This window comes from Syngnathus scovelli, chromosome 3 (genome assembly GCF_024217435.2).
Source record: "Syngnathus scovelli strain Florida chromosome 3, RoL_Ssco_1.2, whole genome shotgun sequence".
Lineage (NCBI taxonomy): Eukaryota > Metazoa > Chordata > Actinopteri > Syngnathiformes > Syngnathidae > Syngnathus > Syngnathus scovelli.
This window is the reverse complement of record NC_090849.1, coordinates 12,133,925-12,150,086: the sequence shown is the minus strand read 5'-3', so window position 1 is coordinate 12,150,086 and position 16,162 is coordinate 12,133,925. Positions and strand designations below refer to the sequence as shown.

The 16,162-nt window shown below is 42.2% G+C and overlaps 1 protein-coding gene across 2 annotated transcripts in view; it reads left to right on the top strand.

Moving 5' to 3' along the window:
* Positions 1-5,276: 5,276 nt before the first annotated feature.
* The window catches only part of kat6a (K(lysine) acetyltransferase 6A), a 28,637-nt gene continuing 17,751 nt past the window's right edge, over positions 5,277-16,162 (top strand). For both annotated transcript variants that reach the window (XM_049762855.1, XM_049762854.1), the window contains exons 1-2: positions 5,277-5,441; positions 6,749-8,154. In XM_049762855.1, coding sequence (XP_049618812.1) covers positions 7,417-8,154 — 738 coding nt within the window. In that variant the 5' untranslated portion in view covers positions 5,277-5,441; positions 6,749-7,416. The remainder of the gene's footprint in view (positions 5,442-6,748; positions 8,155-16,162) is intronic.

Below are 16,162 nucleotides of genomic sequence, written 5' to 3'. Positions count from 1 at the left end.
AATGTGATATTGTTCTTTGTAATACACATTTGTTTATTGCTTGTATGTGTTTAAAAAAATAATGGGAAGAGGTCCTTGAAAATAATAATCCCGTATCAAATTGCAATCATAACCCTGAGGGGGAAAAAATTACAGTATATTTCAAATGGTTCATTTAATCAAACACAAGTGTGCAGATCAGCGCAGCAAATATTGTTGCATCTCCCTCTTGTGATCCACTTTATGTGTATCATCAGGAGTAGAAATTGGTTTGGTCTTAATTAATTTTAAAAAGGTTTTCTTGTTGAAGACTGGGGTGCTTCAATGATAAGGGACGTGAGTAAAAGTTAAAACAAATTATTACTTTAAAACTCCAATAGGAAGGACACATGAATAGGAACTGATTATGTGGACCAGTGACACATTTCTTTCTCATTGTATCGAGCATTTCAATGAACAGCAATGTGTCGAGCGCCGCACTTATTCAAGCCTTTGTGCAAATGAATGCCTTCTGTCAAACAGTTATCTAATTCAATAAAGGATTTGTACTCTCTGCAGTTGAGTAAATAGGCTCATCCACTCAAAGTAGGTTTAAACTCTCTTTGCTTGTGTAAAGGACATACTACACGCACAATCACAATCAATGCCAACTAAAGAACAATTTGCTTTTGTTTGGTATTTTCCTAGATGTGACACAGGTAGAATTGGACATTTGCGCAATCAAGCGCGATTATGGGAGGGAACAAGTCGACTCTTAACAGCATGGGATCGATTCAAGCTCAGTTTCAGTGTACATGTGGGTGTGACTGGTTATTTGTCTCTATGTGTGCCCTGCGACTGGTTGGCGACCAATTCAGGGTGTCGTCTGCCTTTCGCCCGATGTCAGATGGGTTAAGCTCCAGCACCCCTCGTGACTTGAGCAGGATGAGCGCAATGTAGATAGGTAGGTAGGTAGGTAGATAGATAGATAGATAGATAGATAGATAGATAGATAGATAGATAGATAGATAGATAGATAGATAGATAGATAGATAGATAGATAGATAGATAGATAGATAGATAGATAGATAGATAGATAGATAGATAGATAGTGTTTACCACTATAAACGCTCCCTTATCTCCTGTTCTTAATGGTGTTAAAGTCGCACCCATTAGTTCATGTTAATGGACTTGTCAAAGGCCCCTGTTGGAAGTGCACAACCACTTAAAGGAGCGTTAACCACAGCAGCACCATTGATTTGTCAGGCCAAGAATTCTCTGCCGCTTGTGTCAGATAAACAGGTGTAATCTGTGGGGGTCTAGTGCACTTCAGAAAATGAAGGAGCTGCCGTTTTGAAGAAGCAGACGGGAAGTTGGAGCAAGCAGTCCGGAGATACAACAAGCTGTGCTTCACCTTCCAGCTGCTGTCTGTCTCTTTAGATTTTGGGCAGGGGAGGGAGCATGGGTCACAGGGAGGGCGGGGTAAGGATGGTGCTGTATCTGTATTGGTGGGGGCACGCTCTTGGTCTGACTGGGCTTGGAAATTTCCGTTGTACATTTCAACTCTTTTCAGGAGAAGAGGCTTCGCTCTGGTTTGAGATATGGGGGATTTGGTAATGAGCCAGGCCTAGCAGGAAGCTTGCTAGATTTACACAGGCAAAAAAAGCAGTCATGGACACTGCTTCACCCTAATCAAAGAGCAGCACTCCAAAAAAGTGGTAAGGAACTCCCAATTGTGGTCAGCATGGGCTTCTTTGCTACTTTACGCATTCCATAGCTGCAGTCCGTCAGTGTAGACCCATGAAATTGCATAGTTGGACGCAATTAGACACATCGTCAGCTAAAGTCACAATTATTGATCAATATTCACATTAATCAAAATCCAGAACCAAACGTGAGATGGCTAAATCCCAAATTGTACGCATACCCTGGCCAATTATATTATGACTCGTTATCTGATAATGACACAAGAAGGCTGAAGACTAGATTCTGTTTCCAAAACCATTCATATCCCTTCTTCATGGTGTTGTAGTTACACCAGGATCGATCAGTCCCTCTTTTGACTTCACCTCAATTTTGTACAGGAAAATAGAAGATTAATGGAACGTTACTAGGATTCTTTTGAATGGTAAATAAAAGGTTGTCCAGAGTGTTACGGACATACATTATTTTCAAAAATATCTTGAGTAATTTCCAACGAGTGGATACTAAGTCAAGAAATAAAAATGGACCTTTTCCTTATTTGGGTCACGAGTGAGAGGCAGGGTACACCCAGAACTGTTCTTCAGCAAATTACAGCCCGTTCAGGCAATAAAATTTGATTCCATTATTTTTCTGTGTCAAATGTGCTGAGTCTATATAGGCTTCCGTGCAGTAATTGTGATGTCAAAAACTGTCAGGTGTCACAATTTCAGTATGACTTTATTAAGTTTATTAGACTTGTTTAAACAATGAATGTCCTGTTAGAATCATTTAGATGAGCTAAATCTATAAACATCTACTGAATCTTAACAGGCAATCAGTCAAATTCTATTTTAAAGCCATGACTCAATGAAGGATTTCACATGGATCTGCAAAAAGAAGTGAGACAAATAGCGATCATCATTTAGAAACTGTCTTGAAGTAGGCCACAAAATATCTCCACCACTCGAGCAGGTGGGTGCACAGAGAATAGAAATGTTAAAAGGAGGGATTAAGAGGATTAAAGAAAGACTGTGATTATTTATTTCCTTGTCTGAATGCCAGATTGTGTAAACCAAAACATTTATGTGGAAGTGGAAGGAAATTATGACTTAAGGCTTTTCTTTCTTTTTTCTTTTACATTGATCTGATATGAGAATGAACCCCACATGAAAAGTATTCATCTTCTTCATCTACTGTTAAAAAAAAAAAACTACTGGACAGCATATTTAAACCCAACATTGACATATGTCATTGCTATCTAGAATAATTGATTCACCGCCATTTTACAAATGCTTTAGGTGAAGATAAAAACAACACTGGCTGTAATCAGTTAAATAATCCCAAATACGTATAGTCTCAATGATTTAATAATAGCTATCAATATAGAAACTCGTGCGATGCATGTGAGGACTATAAAACTTTTCCAGACTGTTTTCCTGCTGCCTGTTTTATTGCAGTATATCGTTGGGCAGTTTGTGCTGCGGATCATGGCGTGTGCCATTATTTATTCATCTTTGGATAGAGGTGGTGTAGGCTTCTCCTGAGTATTGTCCATCTGTTAGCTTCTCCTGAGTATTGTCCATCTGTACACGCTAATGTATTATGTGGGTCCTCAAGAGGCGATCTAGTAAGATGACCATGTTATTTATCTGTATAACACGTGCATTAAGTATAATGAGTGCCTTGTCATTGTAGAAGTGATTTATCTGTCCCCCAATAAGTACTGTAGTCTCTACCGGATAAACAGCAATTTAATTGCAGCCCTGGCACTTTAATTTGATGATCACTTTGTCAAACAATAACAGCTCACCCTCTCACAAGATACCACCAACATGGGAAAACTCTTGTCTAATTGCTCCCCATAAGAGACTCTGTTGTATGTCTCTGAGGAGTGCCATACACACGGCTTTACTCAAAAGCTTCAGATGATTTAATTCTTACCTGGAGGGGTTATGAGCTTTCGGAGGTAATTGAATAAGAATGCTGTCAGTTTCCAAATGCAAGTTATTCTGTGTTGATGTGAAAATGGTTTTATTTAATTTGATATAATTAACGTTTCCCTATTGTAGCTTTGTAACTTAAAGGGCAATTATTGCAAGAATCAATTTTGTTATTTTAGTTATGATTACTATGACACCACCTCTTTTAATCACACTCTAATGTTTTTTTTATGCATTTTGTAGAATTTTGGAGAATTACATGTATGATATGAATTTAAGATTACCTTAATGACAATACATAATTTGCACATTAAACTGATGCTACAAAAACGATACCATATTCACGTTTATGTTTTTTATATTTATTATCATAATTAAGAGCTGCACAGTGAACCCATCAGTCGACTCATTAAACATCCATGTCCTTAATATGGTTGAGTGAGAGCTTGAGCCTATCCCTGCTGACTTTGGGCGAAAGGTTGAGGACACCCTTGACATTTTGGGAGCCAATTGCAGAACACATACAGTCAGATAATCATTCACATCCACATTTACATCAAAAGGCAATTTGCGGCAAACGGAAGGCCGGATTTGGGATGTCACATCATTTTATGTGGTCTGCTTAAGCAGATCATGTTTCTTGTCAAAATTTGTAGCAAAATTGCAAGTTGTCTTGTATTCAATAAAATTCCAGAAAAGTGTGAGGATGTTTTTGTTCCCAAACACCATTTGAAAATAACTTCTGCCATAATTAAGGGAACTATTTTATTGACTTCTTTTATTATTAATTATTATTAATTATTATATCTGTTTATTGTTATCACAATAAACAGCAATCTAGAGGAAACCATAAGTGCTACGGTCTGTCCAGTAATTTAAAATTACAATAACAATCGCATCATTCCCTGAAATCAATCATCTCGCATGAATGTTTTTTGTCTTGGAATATGGAAGGAAAAGCACAGGTGAACATGGGAAGAACATGCTAATGCCACATAGGAAAGCGGGGCCGAGATGATGATTATTTTGCATCACATTTTGTTATATCTATCATAGCCTCTTGGGAGGAATTCTGATGTAGATTTTTTCTTGCATACCTTGAACGTGAACATTTACGGTACACATCTCTAAATAAACATGAAACAGCGTGTCATTTAATGAATAGGACAGTTAACATAATTGTTTCTTCAGTGGAAAAACCATATTGTGTTGGGTAATCGACATTGTACATCAGTGGACTACAGTACTCTGCAGAGAGAGGGGATGGATGACATACTTTTCCATGTCGTGCAATGTAGATAGCTCTTACAATTCGGATCATTTCTGGATTGAATGCATTTGTCAATCTTTCTCTGGTCTCACTCTGATTTTTATATACCCTCTACCGTTAAACGCATGCTCATTGGCATTGATTTGATTTTATCCCCCTGCAACCGCGAAGAAAAATGCAGACGTTCCCTTGAATCATCTCCAGTGCGGCTGTGGCACAACAGAGACTGTGAGATTACCTCAACTGTTTGTCCCCCCCTCCACCACCACCACCACCATCTGTCCCTTTCTTCCATTTCACGTGCCCAGGCAATATCCGTAGCCCTCTCATAGCAACAGCGCGCGCCGCCGCCCCCACCGTCTTGCTGTGAATGTTCCTTCCCCTGGATGTTCGCCTCGCACCATGCAGACGGTCCCTTGGCCCAGCCTGACGGTTCAGTGTTACCCCTCCCCCACCGCCGTGCTCCGTTTCACTCAAAGATGGCGTCGGCTCGAGAGCCTCTGGTCTCTGGCTGCGTTTTCAGGCTTGTTGTTGTCTCCGTTTTGCGCGGTTTTGGAACCCTTCCCCCGGCGGATCGACACGGAATTCCGGTGAGTAACACCATTAGCGGGACGGAGGGGCTCCGCGGTCTTTTGTAAACAGCGTATCTCGATCGGAGATTTGCCCCCCACCCCACTACCCCCCACCCCCCGCAAACCAGAACCGGAGCTCGAGCTTTTCAGGGGGACCTCGAGAGGAAGGAGAGAGGGGTACGGAAGGCTGATGGGCGCTGAGGAGGGTGGGCGGGGTGGGGGGAACAGAGAGGGGGAGTCGAGGCCTAGCCGCTGGGCTCCAGCGGCCTTGTCTTCGCCGCACTACAGGCTGGCGGAGTGTTAGTACGTGGGAGGGAGGCTGGTGGCGGAGGGCGGACGTCAGCGAGGTGGGGATCGCGCGTTGGGACTCGAAGCGGTCAGTGGATCCTCTCACGCGGCGAAGCTTGAAAACCGCGGGCCGTTCAATGTGAAACGGTGCACGATGTTTGCCTTAATTCCTGCACTTGGCCGCTGGCTGATGTGACCGTCCGCAAGTTGCATTGTGCCCGATACAAGGCCGCGATCTTACGTTAATAAGAGAACGACATTCAAATTGAGGTTATTGGCCGTGGTTGTCGCGACGCCGTTGTTGTGGTTGGAAAAGAAGGAGATAGCTTATTTTGGACTGCTGTTCTAACATGCTCGCCGTGTGTTTGTCGCTGTTTACGTTTTGACTTGACGAGTAACGTTAGTAACACAGTCGTAACGTTAGCACACTGGCTAGCTGTTAACATTAGCTTGCTAAACAACAGCATTTCGCGGGAAGCCTTGTTGTCACACACTTGGCTGCTTCATGTACCAGTGAAAGTAAACAAAACACCAGGAAACACTTGAGCAATGCGGGAAAGTGACCAAGCTTTGTTTTTTTTTTTTTTTTTTTTTTTTTTACTTAGCATCTCAGCTAATGTTTGCTAACTGTATGTTTTGACTGCACTGTATTTTTGTTCCCGAACAAAATAACCAAATGGTCAGCTTTATATTGCACATTTTATAAATACTTTGTCACTTTTTATTATTTGCTTCCACAGGGTAAAATAGCATGTATAGATTGTGTGGTTATTACTTCTTTTTGTGGGTGATGGTAGTGTTAAATACAGGAACAATTGAAAATGTGATGAGGGATTTTAGCTTTCTGAAACATTTGGGATTGGCCATGTTACTCGAAATCATTGTCAGCAGTGCAAGCAAGACTCTGTTTATATACCTCTGTTAGTTCCTGGTGTGCCACTGCTGGTTTATTTGTTTCCTGCTTTGCATTGCCCATATGTCTGTATGAACTGATGCTCTATTTAAATGTGTTTTTAACCGCACGTTTTGTCTTACAGGGTGGTGCTGCCGAAGTGCAATAGACATGAGGGTGATCAGCCCCATCTACTCCGTCCTGGTGTTGAGAAGCCCAGACTGCTGGAGTTGAAAAACAGTGAAAGGAAAAAAGGATAAAAGGGGGCAAGATATCGTGGAGGCAAGGGAATTTAAAGAACTACAATACATCACAAATACCCACACAGACGTTTGTCAATCTAACATGAAAACTCATGTCTTGGGGAACATGGCCATTTTTTCTAACTCACAATGACAGTTTGGTTACATTACCAGTGACTGTAAACTAACTGGTTAGTTGCGATTACAGCCTTATTATATTGTTCTTTTTTTTTTTTTTTTTTTTTTTTTACATTTTGTTGAGGAAAACTAATTAATACCAGCCTCTGCCCAGTGATACAAGTGGGTGGGCCTGATTTTATTGGGTGGTTGGTTTAGGGGCTTGTGCTATGGTCAGCTGCTTACTACCGCGTTGTGCATACGCGACTTCAGCGGGAGTCTCTGTGCGGCCCCAGGACAAGGGATAGTAAACTGCGGAGAAAAAAGCACGAGAAGCAAAGGAGTGGGCGGCGCTTCGGCGCAGGCCAGGTGTCTTTGGCTCGTAGTTCAAATTTTTTTTGTTTGGTGATTGTTGGAAGGCCCCAGGGCCACCGCGCCCTGAGAGACTGCAGTCATGGTGAAACTGGCCAACCCCACATACACCCAGTGGATCCTAGAAGCCATCAAGAAGGTCAAGAAACAGAAGCAGCGACCGTCTGAGGAGCGCATTTGCAATGCTGTCTCTATGTCCCATGGTCTGGACCGCAATACTATTCTGGAACAGTTAGAACTGAGCGTCAAAGATGGGACCATCCTTAAGGTTACCAACAAAGGTCTCAACTCTTACAAGGATCCTGAGAACCCTGGGCGTGTGGCTCTTCCCAAGTCCAAAGGGAGTGGCAGCTCTGGAGGCGGAGGTGCCGGCGGAGGTGGCAGCGGAGGTGCCAGCGGAGGTGGCAGCAGCGGTGGCAGCGGCGGTGGCAGCGGCGGTGGCAGCGGCGGTGGCAGCAGTGGTCCAAGCTTCCAAAGCCATTTGGGGAAGAGACCTGGACTTGACTGGAACAAGTTGATCAAGCGGGCACTGGAGGGCCTCCACGAACCAGGTGGCTCCTGCTTGAAAAACATTGAGCGCTTTCTCAAGTGTCAGGCTGATGTGGCAGCCTACCTGTCAGGCAGCGGCTCCATGGGGCCTGGCATCTTCCACCAGCAGCTAAGGGTGGCCCTCAAAAGGGCGGTGGCCCATGGACGTGTGGCAAAGCAGGGTCCACTCTTTCAGTTCATCAGTCGCAGCAGCTCCCACAATGACGGCACTGGCATGGTATCCCTGGAATCACTTCCCCCTGTCCGCCTGCTGCCTCATGAGAAGGACAAGGTAAGATTGCAACTGTTTTCAATACATGAAGCACACACAAACACAAATACTGTGACATTCATTTTTCATGTCAGCTCCTGAGCACACTGGACAGTAAAACACCTGAATATGCATTTGTACTCCACTCTGTTTTACCTGGCATTTTTTTGCCAAGGTTTACAACTATCTGGAACAATATGAATGCCAGTAAAAAAAAAAAAAAAGCATGTGGTTTGAAGTTTTGTTGCTTACTGTCTGCACAAACGATACAAGTGTGTTGTTGCTACTTTGTTAGACGTCTGGTGGGTCATTTGTTAGCAGAGGTCAACGGGGGGAGGAAGTCACATGGCCCCCAACCAGTATGGACCGTCTGCAGCAATGTTCTCTGTCTGGACATAGCACGGGCAAAGCAAACGGGAGGACCACACAGTCGAGCAAAAGAGAATGTTGTAGTGCATAGTGGTGCCATATGAGACTGGCTGATGCAAACCACAAACCTCTGAGAGAGAGAGAGAGAGAGAGAGAGAGAGAGAGAGGGGCAGAGACGTGAAGTGAGAAGAAAACAAGAGAGGCAGAATGCGCTGTCGAGCGGGAGAGGCAGACATGCAGGCGACAGAGGAGAGCAGGAACACACCCACTTTTGTAACCTGATCAGAGACAGAGAGAGCAGTTACAAACCTCTGCCTGTAAGGGCCACGGACATGTAGTTATGAGAACATTCCGAGGTACTGTATGCCCGAAACAAAGTTTTGCAGACTTTTCACATTTTTCCCTCCAACTTGCTTTGTGGTCTGTCACCTCACCTCCTAACTGGTGCACACAGCAGATCTTGAAGGACTTAGACTGCTCCCTGCTACTGTTTTGACTGACTTGGGTCTTAATCTGTGCCCTTTTTGGAAGTGTACGTGCCTTTGCAAGCACCCAGCTTCCTTGAAGGCTGCATGCCGGCACTAAAAAAGAGAGTAGGATGCACTCATGGGCTCTGTAAAACATGGTGACTCGCTTAGCTCTGAATGATGGACTTCTTAAGATGACCAGAGATCAACCATGTCTGACTCAGTATCTGATTTCCTTGCTGCCCTACTAACCATCATTTAAAAGATGACCCGCTAAATCAAGCGCTTTTCATGCTTTATTTTTAAATTGTGTATTCACGTATTGAGTTGTAGATATTATACAGAGTGATCAATATTAGATGTATGTCAAGAAAAAAAAGTAAATGTTGGCAGGAATAGGGGAATCTGTTGTTTTGTCTGGCCTTTCTTGAAGTTTCTTGTTTTAAGATTGCTCTGTTATTTATGCTTGAGCTTGTAACTATCTGTGATGTTTATTATGTTAGATTTGTGTGTACGTATTGGTAGACAGCATGAGCTGACTGCTTGGAAACAGTGTGTGCAACAAACAAAGGCCTCTGCATGATCACCCTCCAGTTTTCATAGCCTTCCAGTGGCGCATCATTGCCTCGCATGATCGCCTACAGTTATGATTTCTCCAGGAGAAGAGGCGTGAGCAAGAGAGGCTTCAAGTGAAGTCGCGGAAGGGAAAAAAAATCAAGACAAATTGCTAAGCACCAGCTCTGACCCCATTTGTGAGATTTGCGTACTCAATACTCTTATGTTTGTCAGAGTGCACTATTCAGCGAGATCCCATACTCGTCTCTGTGTCCCAACCACCCCACTCCCCCCATCCTAATACGGTGCCATTGCCAGGTCATGAAGGGGGAGGTGAACGGGGATCGAAGTCAACCAGGGGTCATGGATATATAGACTCCAAACCTCATTGCCTCCCTGAGCACCCGTTAGCAGTATGAAGCTTTGGCCATTAGGTGGGATGGGCTTTGAGGTCGAGCCTTTGTGAGTGGAGCTGTGATTACATAGTAGTGTGCATGATGTTCATCCCGTCATAATAGACAAGAGCGATCTCCCTGCCCTCCGATTGCCCTCTTCCCAACAGCTGGAGTGGGGTGAACCAGAGTTCTCGATGTCGACGTGCAGTGTCACGGTGAGGACGTGTGAAAAAGCCACTTGCGCACACACATAAGCAGTGGCTTCCCTCCAAAAGTGCCACTGACCATGTAACCGGATTGGCTATTTTGTTTTCTCTGCAGCGTTTGCTTGCTTTAGTTTGTTAGCGCTGATAAAGGAGTTACATTCGGCTTCATTGTTTATTATGAACACTAATTGACTTACTTATCTTGCATAATCAATTCCACTTATTGGACACCCCACCCCCAATCTGATGCCATGTGCACATTGCACCTGCTTACTCAAGGTTAAGACATCATTTGCTGTGTTTGACTGAAGCACAGCAACACTCAGGCACTGATTATATGCCTTCAATACTTCCCGCCACTTTTTTTTTTTCCCCCCTTCTCTTCTACACACATCTCAGCTACACAATGGCATTAGTCACATGAGAGTAGTTAGTGCCTTTGCCGGGAGGATGGAACCATTTACTGGTTTGGATTCACTACACAGGAATGTTGACAAAACGACTCAGTTGGGTGCTAAGAAAATACCAACTATCAAGTGTATTTTTGATGTTTTTCAGTTGAATATGCATTGGAGTAGATTAATTTTCCCAGCAGAAATTTAGTGTTGTTTTTTTTTCTCCTCGCATCATGCCAGAAAAGGTTCTGGGAAACGGTTTTAGTTTCGCACAATACTAAATTGGGTACCATAAATTATTCCTAATGTAAACAAATGACATTAACTCAATTAATAACAGTACTGCAAAAATGCTATAATGTAATTTGCGTACCACATTAAAATGCGCACCAACTGCTGCTCTGCTATTCTACTAGTTTATTTAATAAAAACACTTTTACTTTTAAAAGTGAAACACTTTTCACTTTTAAGTGGGAATGGTGGCACTGTTTGGTCACACCTTGCACTTATATTTTGGGTAAAACAGTCCGACGGGATTACTCTACTTAGTGCTTCATTTGATTAATATCTGAACCCACTGCACACCAAGCAAGAACATAGATAGATATTGCAGGTCTCAGTGAGCGAATTATATGCAAGTATCAAACTGATGTATGCATTGACTGTCCCCCAAGCAAGGAAGCCTGCTAAAAATGTGCACTAGTGGTGTCAGGAATAAATTAATTGACAACTATTTTCATCAGCAATTACTTTGTAATAGTCATTGTTTAACCTAAAATAGTAAAAATCCTCAGATTTCAAGCTCTCAAAAGTAAATGATTTTTTGGGTGAGGATGGGGGGCAAAGGATATGCTTCCATATAGACTTTTCATAAAATGATTTCCCTAATTAATGTAGTCTTGATTAGCGCATTATTAGGTCAGGTTTGTAGAAATTGATGATAATCATCCTTTTCCCATAGCCATTGTCCCGTTATATTTTGACAACTCTTCAAAGCTTCAAAGTAAACATGTCTCAACCGTCTCATTGCAAGTGAACTGGGATTGTTTTGACCATACAATTCAAAACTTTAATTATGCAGAGAGAAAAAAAAAAATCAAATTTCATTAGATTCTAATGTAAACCTGTACTACCTTAAGTTTGTTTGATCTGGGCAACCAAAGCTCAATTTGAAAGAGAACAAAATTAATGATTTGGTTGTAACTAAGGAAACTTTTTGCCCATCATTTATAAGTGAAGGAAAAAAAAGTTTTTGCTATGTGACAAACGTGCAGTTAGGTGTAATTATACTGTGCTTTCCTGGCAATCCCTTCAGACATCACAGGCAGAAGAACCAGAGGCAGCTGGTTGGAAGTCCACAGTATTGAAACAACATTATTCTGAGCCCAGGGAGAACAGTTAGCTATAGCTGTATGACAACTGTGACATGAATGACAATTGTTATGGGAAATGCAGCTCTGCAAGGCCTTGCATATGGGATAACTTCACCACCTCACAAATGGAGTCAATGTGGTGCACAGCTGTGGAAGGGATGCTTGGGAGCAGCCAGCCCCGCTCCATTTGATTCAGTTATTTAGCTCTGTGTCTATGCTTTGTCTTGATTTTTAAGCAAAAGAGCAGGGATGTCACATTGAATATTTTTATAATCCGTTATTCCATTGATTACTCGATCATTAATAAAATAATTGCATAGAATTTAATTTTGTGTTAAAGTGTATTAGATAACCTATTTTTTGCCGTTTATTTTTGATTAACCAATTATTGTTGTTTATTTGGTATTTAGTGATTAAAAAAAAAACTATTAAGCAATATCGCATGAGATTCAGAGAGGGATGGATGCTGGACTCACCAACCTTTTTGAAACTGATAGTTACTGGTTTGGTTTTTGTTTTCCCATAATAAAAGCAGATGTTTGCACATGTATTATTTTGATTGAAATGCCCACATATTTTTGGCGCCTTGCACTATGTGCAGCTCCAGAGTGTAAGAGATTCCAACCCCTCTTGAGAGAGCTGGAACCAGAGCCCACGCTCTGTCAAGGTTAGTACGACTATGACTAGTTGGAACCTCTCAACCTCGCACACTAGCTTGTGTTCCTTACCTAGTCGAATGGTAGCAGTCCCTCCAGCAAACTTATGTAGCTGGTGGTCCCGCCTTTGTCCGCTCCCCAGGTCACACAGCACCTGACCTCGATGGCCCCTCCCACAAGTGTTCAGTCTATGTTACCCACATTGCATTCTTGGGCCGTGCCCGGCCGGTCTCCATGGGTGCAGACCTAGCTACCGGGCACTCGCCTTTGAACCTCACCTTCAGGCCTGGCTCCATAAAGGGCAACAGAAAATAACTGAAAATATTATTTTCTGCTTCCGCACCTAAAACCTGGTTGCCACGGGTGACCCTACCAGATTCATAAAGCCACAGAGAAATTAGCTCAGAATCTCATTGGGACATGATGACATGTACCGTAATTTCCGGTGTATAAGCCGTGACTTTTTTCCAAAATTTTGAACCCTGCGCCTTATAGTCAGGTGCGGCTTATATACGATTTTTTTTCGTGATTTTTGTGATGACTTGATCACTTTTACTCTTAACACTATTATATACAGTAAAAGCTACAAAACAAACTGACAAATAACTCGTTTTCAAATCAGACGAGTAAAAACTGGTCAAATATTTAAAAAAAAAAGATATTATTAAAAGTGAAGACAATTTGCTATTCTAGTAATGACACACGAATTTGATGCACAATTTGTCTTCGTGGGCCACATAGAATGATGTGACGGGCCGTATCTGGCCCCCGGGCCTTGAATTTGACACCTGTGCTCTAAACCCTTTCTCTTACTCTGCCATGTGACTCAGAGATTACACAAAGCAGTGGCGCTCTTTGGACCATCTGCCTTGTATTAAAACCCAATCAATCAGCATTTAAATTCAATTCTTCTGACATTTTGCTCACCAAAAACAAGTTGTAATGAATGTGAGCTTTTAATGCATTTTATTCAGAAGGTTACTTTGAACCCTGAGGCTTAAATGGCGGCGCGGCGTACTTATGGATTTTTACGGCCTCCAGCCTCCAGGGGGCGCTCTAGCAGGAAGAGAGACAAGCAAAGAAGAGATAATGCGCCGAAGAAGACGTGCTAGTTTGTATTTACAACATTTCGCGCATCGCGCAGAACGCGATCAAGACAGACATTACTGACTGGAAGCTTTTATACACAAACCGTCATTATGGGGGACAAAAGAAATGCATATGATGCCGCTTTTAAGCTCAAGGCAGTCGATGTTGATGACATTGTGTTGCGGCACCCTTTTCTTGATTTCGTGGTCCCGTCTAGTCGCTCGCTAGTTTAATGTAATTTAGCGCTTCGTGCATGAATAAAACTAGCATGAACAGACCCTCATCATGGAAAATGCTAGAAGAAATGGATAAAAATGACGACGAAAGAGACACTGAGAAAGTGTGTGGCGAAGGATATCTAACGCTATTCCAATCGGAAATTGAGGAGGAAGACTTAGACGGTTTCAGTGCACAGGAGGAAGATGAAGACGATGAAGCTCTTTTTTTTTTTTACTTGTACTTTAACCAGCCCTGTTAGTGCTGTGCTACCGTGTTGCTGCCGTCTCAGTGACTTTTACCGGTATGTTTTATTTAATCAAACCCTATTAGTGCTGTGTTACTTCCGTGTTGCTGCGGTATTACTGCCGCGTCACAGGCAGTGTTTGGAAAGAAATGTTTAGGTATGTTATTAAAACTTTAAAAAAAGCTTTCTGTGTCCAGTATTTCTTTGTTAATAACTCGCGTGCACACTTCCGTGTTGCTGCGGTACTACTGCTGCGTCACAGGCAATGTTTAGAAAGACATGTTATTCAAACTTCAAAAAGGCTTTCTGTGTACTGTCTTTCTTTGTAAAAAAAAAAAAACTCGTGCGCACGTGCGGCTTATAGTCCGGTGCGGCTTATACACCGGTGCGGCTTATACAACGGAAATTACGGTATACAGTTCATATGCTCTGAGAAAAATAGATGAACAACATCCCTAAAGTCCTGGCTGAAAGTAGCAACAAGATTGAACCCCATGAACTCTAACTTCTCATGATATCAATTCAGTTGAAAATACTGTAGGTGATTTATTCAAAGGTGCATTTCCATGATCATACTGTAAATACCATCCATCCATTTTCTGTACCGTTTGTCTTCCATCTAGAAAATTACCTCTGAATGGTGAAAAGAAGGAAACAATGGCTGTCATGTTTGGACGTTGCATTTGAGTATCACTGTGGACAGTTGATCAGCTGACGGTCAGCAAAATAATGCTTGCAGCTGAACTGCTCACCTTTGAAAAAATCCTACTTACTGAAGCTCAAGAATAAAACAATCGTGTGCACAACTAGCGTGAAAACATGCATCCATCGCTTATTGTACGGTCATTTGCAACAAAAATGTAGACCACGCTCGACAGACATTCCTCGGTCGTCGCGGAATAAACCAAAAAGTGAATATTTACTTTGAAGTTGATTTGTATTTATGTTTACCACTTGCGCCATTAAAATGTTTGTTAGTGGCCAATGTGTTCTTAGGAGGGAAAAACATTAGTCTCGAACCTTCTTTTGGAATGAGTGTGGCACAAAAGTCAAAGAAGTACCAAAGCACTAAACTGAAGACTCTTCCATCATATGCTATGCATAAGGGCAGTGCAAACTCAACACAGATTTTACTAACAATTTTTGGCAAATTTCAAATTGTTCTTGTCTTCAGTGGCATTCCAACACTTGATCTAGCTCACTTAAACCATCAAATGCTCTACAATTTTGTTGTATCCACTTGTAAATCGTGTGCTGTAACAACAAGCTTGTGTTCTGGATACAGCCATGAGAGAGGTGTGTTGGAGTGTTGCTGAGATTGGGTCCCCATTTTAATGAGGTCCTTGACTTGATACAAGACAAGGACAACATCACTGCTTTCCTCTTGTTCTTGTTTTGCTTTTTATTTCTTCATTCTTCCTCTCACCATTGTTCCCTCTCTTTGGTCTCACAATATACTGTCCTCTCATTGGATAACAACGGCCAGTTGCATACAAAGAAAACCAGGCCACCTCTGTTTTGTATTCGCTACACATAGACAGTATGACAGAGTGGGCCTCAAGAAGCTATTGCTGAGCACTTGAAAGTGTTTAGATGATCTTTAAATAGATGTCTGCAAGTAAACTTGGCCCTGGGCCAATATTTTCCCAACAATCCTATTACAAGACACAATTAGGTTTTCATCAGGCAGACCCAGCTTTTTCTACTAAAAATGTCTTATTGGTATCAGCGGGGATGTAACTATAGCTAAAGCACACAGTTTGCATAAGAAGAGGTCCATTGGTAGCCTTTACCGGCCAGACAACAGTGCCAGTGTGAGAGAACCCTCTCACCTGTTAGATCGTAAAGTGACACTGGGACCTGGCATTGTGTGGTGCATTTGAAGTGTTGATCAATGTACACGCAAATCATGTTGATTCGTTACACTGTAATTATGTACACGTTTTAAATTATTGAGTTATTTATATACTACCAGCACTACCAGTGTTTTGTTTACATTACTTCCACATTCAAAGCACTGCCATTTGGTCACATGAGCCAGTCAGCCAATTATCAGTGTTT